Source organism: Telopea speciosissima, chromosome 1 (genome assembly GCF_018873765.1).
Source record: "Telopea speciosissima isolate NSW1024214 ecotype Mountain lineage chromosome 1, Tspe_v1, whole genome shotgun sequence".
In the NCBI taxonomy this organism is placed as follows: Eukaryota; Viridiplantae; Streptophyta; class Magnoliopsida; order Proteales; family Proteaceae; genus Telopea; species Telopea speciosissima.
The window spans coordinates 23,693,415-23,705,772 of NC_057916.1; the positions used below are offsets into that span (position 1 = coordinate 23,693,415).

Sequence of the window (12,358 nt, forward strand, 5' to 3'; positions counted from 1 at the left end):
GAGATAGACAACAGAAACGTATTGTCCCTGCAACAGTCCGTTCCAGAGACAGATACTTATTGTATTTTCGTTTAAGTAATAAGAGGGTGGTATAGCTGTTTGGTATCCTTGGTACTCGTATTAGGTTCTGCAACCTATACGTTTAGGAGTTGTATTTATCTTGGAGGATAAGGTGCAAGGTCAACCCCGTTGCAGAAGAGGGGGGATCTAAATCCTTAAGGAAAGTATCCTTCAGATACGACTCAACTCGGTTGTCCGTGCTTCTTCCTTTCTGGTTCGTTTCACTCTGCAACTGGTGTGCGATAACAGGTATTTCTCTATTTCTGTATATCTGCTTTGTCTTACAGTATATGCCTAGTATAACAAAATTCAATCAAAGTTTGCAACAGAGAGATCCTCTTCTTATAGCCTATGGTTTTTTCTTATGTCCCAACCTCAGCTTGATTTCAAATGCTCAGACAAGCAAAACCCATTACAGAAGGATTCAATATGATGGCTCATCTTGCTTGAAGAATTCCCAAATTCACGATTTTCTGTGATTAAAGCAATTAAAAAGATACTGTGAATCAAATTCTTCGATCTCAAAGCGTCAAAAAACAGCACCCACTATAAGAACTTCAACTGTGGATGGTCGAAAGATAGGGGGAGGCAGAAGGAAAGAGATCATGGAGTAGGGGGTCTAAAGAATTTCCGAAATTACCTCCTAAACTGAGATTGTTACCATGGACCAAGGGCTCGAGTTTGTATTTTTAGACTTTTTAAACAATTCTGCTAGGAGTTTAACCCCCAAAAAAACTTTTACCAAGAATTAAGGGACGGAATTTCCCTTCACCCACGGTGAATGGGATCTCATTCACCAAGGAGCGGTAATGGGAATCGAGAGGATATTTTGGAACATACTAAAACCCTAAGAGGGGTTTGTAAATCCTAAAATGGTGAGTGAATCGTCCTCTCCGGGTGGAGGAAAACATGATTTGACAAAAAAAAATGAATACAAATTCTACTTGTAACTTTCTACACCTAGTCCTATAGTACTTGCACCAACATGGGGCTAGTGAGAACTCACATAAGACATCAATATGGATGTAATTTTTTAATTCATAGGAGGTAGCACAATATTTTCACACCCTTATGTGTTTGACCACATGAGTCACGCGACCAGGTACTGGTTCTAAGCCAAAACAAAGGAATGTGAAATAAAAATACCATACATGTTGATGCCCTATGCACGATCCCAACGCCAACAACTAGGGTTTTAAGAATTGGGAATCGGATCGATGAATCAGCCGTGATCGATCCCAATTTTCAGCGATCCGACATGATCAATTCACACCGAAAACCCTAAAAATTGTCTGTTTTCGAATCTAAGAATCTGAGGACCGATTCTAAGGGTTTTGAGTACCGATTCGGGCCGATACGATCTGAAATCCCCAATTACGTCCTCGATTCCGTGTTTTAAAACCTTGGGGGCTACCCGAGGCAGCGATCTCTTGCCGTAATTTTTTTTTGGTAAGAGATGTCTTACCCTAATTAAATTTAGAATGCTTCAAGGTTTTTGGAATTGAAGAATGCCACAGGCCCACAAGGTTGTTTAAACAATCTGAGTACAAAATTTTCTTTACCTTTTGTATTTACTTTATTTCACTCTCTGCTTTATTTCAAACGTAACCGGTGCCGGAGCTGAAACCGAAGCCACTCTTTGGAATTAAAAACGGACGGTGCAATGTTCCAGACCTCCAGTCTTCAGACTCCCGGATTCTGAAGTGAAGAACCCCAACACCATTCAAAGTATGCCTCTCTCTCTCTCTCTGTTACAACCTCTTAAAATAGCAAAGATAACGACCTTTACCAAATTGCAATTATGCATTTATCTTTGATTCCTTTTTTTTATTTTCTTTCTCTTTTCATCAGTTGTCTTCCTTGCAGAGTTGCAGTCTTTTGATTCTGGGAAGTAATATCTGTCGTGAGAATCCAACGTTTGACTATTAGAGAGAAGAAGCTTGAGTTCGTTCCCTGCTGGATTTACCTCGTTGAGAGGGTTTTGCTCTGGAACCCAACTAGGGTTCTACTCACTTGGTCAGGCTGATGATCCCATCTATTGTTTTGCCCTTGATTCATGGATTTGCGAACTGTGTTGCTGTTTGCTGAACGGAAGAGTAGGAAACGATTAGTGTGTGGGACGTCATAAACAGGACCAAAAATGAGATGCGACAAGCCAATTTGGATTAGACATGAAGGAATGCAAATATTTTCCGTTGACATTCAACCCGGTGGTCTTAGGTTTGCAACTGGCGGTGGAGATCACAAGGTAGAGATTTGCTATTCGGTCGCATTCATCAGTATTTAAAATTTGTTTTTTTTTTAAAATTTTGGGTTCATGTGGTTTTTTCAAGAGCATTCTCTTGTCCGGAATTTATCAGTTCTTGATGCTTAATTAATTATAATTTTATGAATTTATAGCTCTAATCTGCTACACTAACAACTATGAATTTCCCTGGATAACCTTCGCGCATCGTGATGTATTTGTTCGAGTTATGAAACATACGTATGTTTGGTATATAATGCAGCTTCATGCAATGGTGCCCTCACACCTTGTGAAACTGAAATGGCAATTGGGAAACAACAACATCATGCACACCCTTTGAACTACTTATAATTCACATTCGAGTCAGGACACAGGACAGACACTGGTCAAGAAAGCTAGTGTTAGACCAATACAATAATCTCTTGTACTGTGTTATGCATTTTTAGATTTCAGTATGGTGATTTCTAGATAATATTTACATGATTAGGCTTCTTTGTCATGGTCATGGCCTGTGTGGACTTTATGTTCATCATACTTGCAGAATTAATCAAGGAAGCAATTCTTTACTGTTCTCATAGTCTGCCAACTGTTATTAATTCGTTTACTATGCACTTAAGGCAATTCATGTTGGACGCACTAGCACTCTTGTTTACTGTAATTTTGATGAACATCTATTTATGTACTAATTGCATCGTATTGAGCTGTAACTTGTATATGAGCTAATATTTGTGTCATGTTATGTCCAAATATAGGTGCGGATATGGAACATGAAATGTTTGGATAAGGATTCAGAGAATGACCAATCAACTCAGAAGTTGCTAGCTACCCTCCGTGATCACTTTGGGTCAGTTAACTGTGTTAGGTGGGCAAAGCATGGCAGGTATGTTGCATCAGGGTCTGACGATCAGGTGATCCTGATTCATGAGAGGAAGCCAGGGTCAGGCACCACTGAGTTTGGTAGTGGAGAGCCCCCGGATGTAGAGAATTGGAAAGTTATAATGACTTTGAGAGGACACACTGCAGACGTGGTAATCAAAGTTTTTCACTAAGTTTCTTATCCGAATATCCAGTGGTATCATCAATTTCTAACTGAAGAATTCTTTTTCCATGCTTGAAGTAGGTAGATCTTAATTGGTCTCCAGATGACTCAATATTGGCCAGTGGGAGTTTGGATAACACAATTCACATCTGGAACATGAGCAATGGTATCTGCACTGCTGTCTTAAGGGGTCACTCAAGCCTAGTTAAAGGCATTGCTTGGGATCCCATTGGTTCTTTCATCGCCAGTCAGTCAGATGACAAGACTGTCATTATTTGGCGAACAAGTGATTGGAGTCTTGCCCATAAGACAGAGGGGCATTGGGCAAAATCTGTATGTGCACTTTATCTGATGTTGTTCCCTTTGTACTTTTTTTCTTCTTTACTTGATATCTAATTTGAAAAAGTTCTTTTCAGCTTGGTTCAACCTTTTTTAGGCGGCTCGGATGGTCACCATGTGGCCATTTTATCACCACAACTCATGGTTTTCAGAAGCCCAGGCATTCTGCACCTGTACTGGAAAGGGGGGAATGGTCTGCTACTTTTGATTTCTTAGGGCATAATGCCCCAATTATAGTTGTAAGATTTAACCACTCAATGTTCCGGAGGAACTTCACAAATGGTCAGGAAGTAAAAGCTGTAACTGCTGGATGGTCTAACGGGGCCTCTAAGACTGCACCAAAAGAATCACTGCCATACAATGTGATTGCAATTGGGAGTCAGGACCGCACTGTAACTGTATGGACAACTGCAAGTGCCCGTCCTCTCTTTGTTGCCAAGCATTTCTTTACTCAAAGTGTTGTAGATTTATCCTGGTACACAGGTCTTTAGTAGTTATAGTTCTTTCCACAGATAATTAGCATATTCCTTGAATTTAATGGCTTAAATATTTTAATCTGATTTTGCTTTGCTTTTGGACCTCTTCCCTTCCCCCAGAAAAATAATAATAATAATAATAATTCTTATCTTTCTTTTCCTGAAACAGGAGTCCTGATGGTTATTCACTCTTTGCCTGTTCCTTGGATGGGACAGTGGCAACTTTCCACTTTGAGGTTAAGGAGGTTGGACATCGAATAAGTGATGCTGAATTGGATGAGTTAAAAAGAAACCGCTATGGTGATGCTAGAGGACGACAGGCAAACTTAGCTGAAAGCCCAGCTCAGTTATTGCTTGAAGCAGCATCAGCTAAGCAATCTGCCGGTAAAAAGGTCACTTCCAGTGTCCAACAGAACCACACATCTGTAAAATCTTCAGGGGATCCTGGGGTCCCGAATGTTAGTCAGACAATTCTTAAGTCTTCTGATTCCCAACCTGATGATGGAAACAAAAATGGAGGAGCCAGTGGTGAGGAGTTAAACAAAGTACCAAGTACTGCCCGGATTTCTAATCCCGTGAAGCAAAGGGAGTATAGGCGGCCTGATGGCAGAAAGAGGATTATTCCAGAAGCAGTTGGTGTGCCTGTTCATCAGGAAAATATCTCTGGTGGGACCACAGATCAAGCACTTGATTTCCATCCTGCGGATCAGCGAAAATGTGATACTGGGGGGGTTCTTGCTGATGTTGGCACCCGGGAAGGTTCTCTTAAAAGACCATTTAGTGGGAACTCTGAAGCAAACCATTCTGGTGTTAAGGAGCGCTCCGGGATCACTGCTAGGGCAACCATTAGTGAAAGCCTTGTTATTGAAAGGGTGCCAGTCTCTTCAGGTGCAGATGGAACAATCAATGTAGAAAAGTCAGGAGTTGTGAAGGCTTGTGGTTCAGAGGTTGCTTGCAGCAGTACTGCTCTTTCAATCAGGGTCTTTGATAAGAAAGAAGGGGAAGATTCCATCCCAGTTTGCTTGGAAGCTCACTTTGTCGAGCGAGCTGTTAATGACATTGTTGGGGTTGGAAATACATTTACGACTAAAGAAACAGAAGTTATATGTACAAGAGGGGCCCAAGCACTGTGGTCTGACAGAGTGTCTGGGAAAGTAACCGTCTTAGCTGGAAATTCCAATTTCTGGGCTGTTGGGTGTGAAGATGGCTGTCTCCAGGTAGTGTCTCATTATCTTGGAACTTCTCTTTTACTGTATTAATGTAGAGCTTTCCCATCAAAAGTGATGTCAAGACTCAATAACATTAGCTAGCTTCATACTACGTAAAAATTAGACAATCTTATTCCAGTATGTGTGGTGGATAGGCAAGCAGGTCTGTGCCACAATTCACTAAGATTTTACCTATCTTGGTATTTTGGATTATTTGAGAGGTTCTACTTTGTGCAAAGTAGATCCTTAGGACCTCTAGTTAATTGGCATGACTTTGAGGCATGATAACATGAGTAGATATACCAAAGCTTTACCTCATTGTTAAATAAGATCATCTAAAAGACATGAAATCTTGAGGCTCATACTTCTGTTCCTAGACTTAATTGTATTAAAAATCTGGGGATCTTGGGTTCTCAATGATCTCATGTTGGTCAATATGTATCGATTCAATACAAAGGTTTTTGAATGACAACCTTTTAAAGTTCTTTTTTGAGAAGTTAAAAGTAATAATGCAAATACCAAAACAGCAGTTTTTGAAATTTTGACCTTAATTGGCTTAATATTTCAGGCTGTTAAATGAATACCTTTATACATTTCAGTGTAAAAAAAAGTACGAACAGAAATACCTAAAGGCAATAGTGTTTACCAAATAAATTAATTCTCAAAGACTTGAACTTCTTGTACACAAAGTAGAGGGACAAAGTGAACTTTGTGTATTGACACTTGACAGACAAAGTAGAATATCTTGAACTTAAAAACAGGTTAAAAGATTGCAGGGACTAAGTTGACTCAGGCAATTTCCTTTGACCGATAATATAAGCGTTAAATATGTAGGTCAAATGTTTTGTGAAGCCGTAAGTGACAAGTTTCCCTTCCATGTGGAGGGCTCATGTGGCTGATCCAAACCATCAAAATGGGAGGGCGTCTGTTTTAGCCATGTCTGCAATTTTCTTGTCAATATCAGCCTCATGGCTGAGCATGTATTACACTTTTGCTCTATCAATAACACAGTTTTTGGTTGTTTTTTATTTTTCCTAAGTTGATGTTGTACAAGGTTGAAGTGGCATTTTTTCTACATGGATAGAGTAAAAGGCTGAACTTGTCCTGAATGCGTGGACAATTTTGGAATTCAAACTCATCGTTGAAGTGGCATTTTTTCTACATGGATAGAGTTGAAGGCTGAATTTGTCCCGAATGCGTGGACAATTTTGGAATTCAAACTCTTCTCCATGTCAGACTTTTTTTCCGAAATGGCATGCCTGACCTGTTTTGTCACAACAGTAAACCCACTCTGGTTATGCTTAAATACATATGTTGCCTGGTAAAACTAAGTTGAATAATACAAATACATATTCAGTTCTTACCAAGTTAGGGAAAAGAGTAATGCATTGATCTTCTCTGTTCTTTTTCTTTTCTCCTTTTTAAACCTTCTTCCTATTTCTTCTCCTAAGTAGATATACACAAAGTGCGGAAGACGAGCCATGCCCACCATGATGATGGGGTCAGCAGCAATATTTATAGACTGTGATGAATGTTGGAAATTGTTGCTTGTCACAAGGAGGGGATCATTATATGTATGGGATCTGTTCAAAAGGACATGTCTTCTGCATGACTCACTGTCTTCTTTGATCACTTCCAGTCCTAGCTCATCCACCAAAGTCACAGGTATTGCTTCAAAATGTAACCTGAATGGGATGGATGGGAAATTTGTTGTGTAGCTGCTTTCGCGATCAATGATCGGTCCATGTGAAGTCCGGACTTAATCGTACTTTCATGGTTTTGTGAATCTTTAACTTGAATGGTTCTGGTATTGATGATCATTGTTGTGTTTTCAGGCACAATTAAAGTTATATCCATGAGGTTCTCAAAGTCTGGTTCACCTCTTGTTGTTCTGGCCACCCGTCATGCTTTCCTTTTTGATATGAGCTTGATGTGTTGGCTGAGGATAGCAGATGATTGCTTCCCAGCATCAAATTTTGCTAGTTCGTGGACTTTAGGTTCAATTCAGAGTGGTGAGCTAGCTGCTTTGCAGGTGGATGTTGGGAAATTCTTGGCTAGAAAGCCAAGTTGGAGCAGGTCTTTATTTTCTTAATTATTTATTTCTTCATTTTCTGATATTTGATTAGCAGATAAGTTCCAACTTATCACTAGTTGATTTAGGATTGTCTGTGGATAGAGTGACAGATGATGGGGTGCAGACGCGGGCACATCTGGAGGCTCAGTTGGCTTCTTCACTGGCATTGAAGTCCCCTAACGAATATCGTCAGTGCCTTCTCTCCTACATACGTTTTCTGGCAAGGTTAGGGAGTTTTATTCTGTCTTGATTTTTTCTCTTACTGGATTTTCTGCAATATACTTGGCTTTAATTGGTGGGTTTGGTTCTATATCTTCCTCGGGTTAGAAAAATCTTTTTCTTGTTTAATTCATTATCTTGAAGTTTTGGGAAAGAATATGTTGGATTTTGTGGTTGATTTTTTTAACTGTTTGTGATCACCTCCATTTCTTGGGTTGTCACGTCGAACTTTCTAGTCAAGGGTGTAGAAACAAAATCACTTCGCAGCCTCAGGCAGGATAATTTATTTGGCCACATGGATTTGGTGGGCACTATGTTTCTTCTTAGGTCAAAGTGTATTGTTTCTTGCTATATTTATTAAGCTAGATTTTGAAGTATATTGGTTTATGGTGGACTAGTTTAAATTATTGTCATCCCCTGCACATACCTGTGCGTACCACCTGTTTTGAGATTCTTTAGAAGCCTTAGGGAGGTTAAATCTCTATTTTATTTAACCTTTGGTAATTTTTCCTCAGTCCTCGAGGTATTTGTAACTTATGGCAACAGGTACATGAGTGATGGTTACTTAAAAAGCATGGCACAGTTCAATTCGACCAAATAAAGCTTTCCTGTTGTACTTACCAGTATTGGAAAGAAACAAAAGCCCAAGTTTACTGTCCCATTCTATGAGAGTTAAAATATGAAAGAACTTTCATTGTGATACATACATTATAAATTGCAGTGGGAACGTATGTACCATATTTAAATATAATGTCAGATGCAATTCAGCTCAACTGTGACTTATCCTAACTTCTTTGCTCCTTGATGCTTAATGAAGGATTATCATTGTAAAGATAAACAGAAAAATTAATCTCAAGGGAGGTTGCTCAGTTTGCAAGGACCACACCTCACAAAGAAGAGGTCATGAGTTCAACTCTCTTTGGGGCCCAACTATCAAAAAAAAAGAAAAAAAGAAAAGAGACGGTTCCAACATGAAAATTGATCCAAGTAATTCAATTACGTCAAGAAAAGTTGAGTGAAATGCATCAGACGAGGTTCTCCTTGGTACTCAAATTTTGACGACGAAGTCAGCCACTTCATTCTCTGATATTGGCCCAAAAATTGAAATTGAATGAGATTGGTGGAAGATAGGTGTCCAGCAAGTTCAACTCAAGTATATTGGGTAAAATTGGTCGCAGATCTCATCTCAGGCTCAATATGGTTAGGGTAAATTCCAGAGGTTAAAGAGTAGTTCACGAGTAGAAAGAGTTCTTTACTGAGGCTTTGTCAGGGAAATTGAAACAGGGTTTCGGGATTCAGAAACAGATGATGCGGGTTATCTTGCGCTAAAGTTGTCGGCTGCTTTGGTCTAGGTGGTGCTTGAATGGATTGAAGGTCTGACATTCATTGAGATTAGAAAGATTTAATGAATGGTCTAGCAGGGTGGTTGTGTGGAAGGTTTGGTGCAGGTTTAGGTGCTATTGATGGTGATTTGAAGGATTCAAAACAGGACGGTCAATTGGAACTTGGAAGGTTATGTGCAGATCAGTGTAGGCATTCACGGAATCAACTTTCATAACCCTGACTCCACAGTCACAGCGGGTTTAGATGCTGATGCTGGATTGCTGGTTGGAATTTTTTTGCATTGGTGTCTAGAGGTTCAAATTTTCAAGGAATCCACACATACACACACACACACACACACAGAGGACAGAAGTTTAATGCTAAGAAGTTGAGAAGTTCTACAATAAATGTCCTTCCCTCCCTTGTCAAGATTATAGTAGTACAGAAGTTATGATAGAGAGAAAATATAATCCCCATAATATAATGGAAGAGAAGTGCCAATATAAAGGAGTAAAATTGGATCCAATTTGACTTGAAGTGGTTTAAAATAGAGAAGTGCTACACTGCCACTAATAATTTTATCCCTGGCCTTGGCTAGGTCATCTGCGACATTGTTCACTTCTCTAGGCACATAGGAGAACAAGATATTCGATGACGATTCTGTGGATCAAACCTCTCCAACATGTGGATAATCATCCTCTTGGTCTGAGCTTCTCATCCACCTCTCCATTTTATGGTTTTCCTCAAATCCCTTTCCACTATTAACTTGGGAACCTTACGATGTTGTACAAATTTCAATTGAAGTATGACCTTGGGTTCCCTATTGAACACTATGCAGTTAAAGTTTTGACATTACTTCAGGTGCAAATATGCATGCAACATGTCATGCCACTGTTAATAGGAAATGAAGATGGGACTTCATAGTGATGTAGTTCCTCTCCTGTTTGTTAATCAGTAATTGTGCATACATTATGATATTATGTTTGATTTTTAAAGCATCCTGGAACAGATTTCTCTTGTGCTAAATAATAATTACTTCGACTCTATAGTTATTAATGTAATATATGTTTCTATCAATTTATTGCAGAGAAGCAGATGAGTCCCGCTTACGGGGAGTCTGTGAGAGCTTTCTTGGGCCTCCAACAGGGATGGCAGAGTCCACGCCATCAGATGTCAAGAATGCAACATGGGATCCTTGTGTGCTGGTAAGGCTTTTTTTTTTAAATTCTCTCTCTCTCTCTATTGTGTGCACACACACACACTGGTTCTCAGGCTTAAGCTTCCAATCTTTGTATCTGCAGGGAATGAAAAAGCACAAACTTCTAAGAGAAGATATACTTCCAGCCATGGCTTCAAACAGAAAAGTGCAACGGTTGCTCAATGAGTTTACGGATCTCCTGTCAGAGTATGAAAGTGCTGAAATCAATGTGGATCAAACAAACTCAGTACCACCATCAATAGATGAAGTGGATACCGGTCCCCCATTGACAGAGCAAATGGATTCTTCCCAACTAGTAAAGGAGCCTGGTTTACCACCGACTGATCAAATCGATTCTTCCACACTGGCAAAGGAGACTGATTTAGCATGGACAGAACAATTGGATTCTGACCCACCTGCAAAGGATAGTGATTCTTGAATCTCGGCATCACTCAACCATGAAAAATGGAGCTCGAAGTTGGTGATAACTGGGATCTGAACTTGCTCCCACTGTTGTATGTATATTGGAGGACATTCAACTTCCACCTCCTTCCAAATGTTTTTGGTGGTTCAGGTGCATCTATTGGAAGCTTTCAAATCTTCATGCACCTTCTTTTTTAGTGTTTCATTTATCTCTCTCTCTTCGGAGCACCACTTACTTTGCGCCATAAACTTTGGTCAGAGATGTACAACGACTACTGTATTCCATTTTAGGGACTTGTGGATTATGGAGAATGAATTTTGACGAATCCTTGGCAAGTTTTGCATCCATTGAGAAAGATGAAAAAACTGAGTGCTTCCCTTTTCATTGTTTGCTGGTGGTTGGCAACCCATGGGCAAAATTGATGGATCAGGCCCAAATGTTCTGCCACGTAGAAGATGATGTGGTAATTCAGACCTTTGGATATCTAGAAAATGTTCTAAATAAATTAAGTATCAAATTTCAGCTTCAAATTTAATTTGTTTACCTTCCCATCAACTTCCCTTTTCGTTTGGGTATTACAATAAAACCAAACATTGAACATGCCCTCACCCTCGTCTTCTTCTTCTTTGATTCATGAATCATGATTCTATATGGCCGACTCCACGAAGTGTGGCATTACCTCATTTCTCATGGCCCATGTGGGGCCCACAAAAGATCCCAATCAGATGTTCCAAAGTAGTATTATTGATCATCAGATACAGTTAAACGGCCACGAAAGAACAGCTACAATTTAGGGGTGCAAGTTTGGCCCTGTCGGCCCGAACCCGCCCTGGCCTGCCCTGAGCCCGAACAAGGTCTGGGCTGAGATACCTAACCCTGAGGGAGGGTCAGTGCTGGAAATTGCTGGCCCTGAGTCAAGTTCGGGTCGAGTTAGGGTTGAGGCCTCGGGCTGAGCCCAGCCCGGTCCAGGCCAACACTGTTTTAAGTTATACTATAATATATACATATATTTTTTTGGTAAATCTATATAATATATATATATATATTATAAACTTTAAATGTCACACATATTTTATAATATAATGTATTATATATGATAACAATGAGTGATAATATATTTTAGGGAAAAAGTTCTATGTCCGAGAGTGTGGCCTATGCCAGCACTCCCATGAGTCTATCTCTCTCCTCCCTATGTGAAAAGACACCTTTGTCCCCTTGTTTTAAGGAGGAGAGAGATAGACACATGGGAGTGCTGGCGTAGGCCACACTCCCATACAGAAAACTGCTTCCCTATATTTTATTATAGTGTTATTTTATGTAAAATTGATAATTTTCTCTCAGACCCTACCCAACTCAATCCAGTCCATGCATCTCTATCTTTCCCCCACTCCATGATTAGGGTCAGCCCAGCAGGGTCGAGCCAGGGTTGGATTTTCCAAGCCCTGAGTCATGGTCGGCTCGGGCCTGGGCCCAGCTAAGGGGAGTCAGGTTTGAGCTGGGGTTTTGAAAAGCCAGACCCAACCCGACCCTGTTGCAGCCCTAAGCTACAACATCGGTTTGGAACCTGATGTTACACAGTAGTTCGTCATCCTGGACTGCACAGCCTCCGTAGATCTCATCAGATCATGGAAAAGATTCGAATCCAATAGATTTTGGCTTCTCGCACAAACCCATCAGTTTTTTTGCACGCAATTCAGGGGTATTCTAGTCACATGCCTAAAACCCCTAACTAAAGAATCCCAACTAACATTTC

General features: G+C 40.1%; 1 protein-coding gene across 2 annotated transcripts; it reads left to right on the top strand.

Moving 5' to 3' along the window:
- The first annotated feature begins 1,913 nt into the window (after positions 1–1,913).
- On the top strand, positions 1,914–10,641 carry LOC122668158 (protein HIRA). Of its 2 annotated transcripts, XM_043864755.1 has the most exons (10): positions 1,914–2,308; positions 3,058–3,333; positions 3,426–3,677; positions 3,761–4,158; positions 4,329–5,376; positions 6,822–7,032; positions 7,203–7,443; positions 7,544–7,666; positions 10,071–10,188; positions 10,285–10,641. In XM_043864755.1, the coding sequence occupies exons 1-10, from the start codon at positions 2,201–2,203 to the stop codon at positions 10,618–10,620; spliced, it is 3,111 nt and encodes a 1,036-aa protein (XP_043720690.1). In that variant the 5' UTR covers positions 1,914–2,200; the 3' UTR covers positions 10,621–10,641. The 2 variants fall into 2 exon arrangements, with proteins under 2 accessions (XP_043720690.1, XP_043720698.1); XM_043864763.1 differs by lacking the exon at positions 1,914–2,308 and having other exon boundaries at positions 3,197–3,333; positions 3,423–3,677.
- Positions 10,642–12,358: the final 1,717 nt, after the last annotated feature.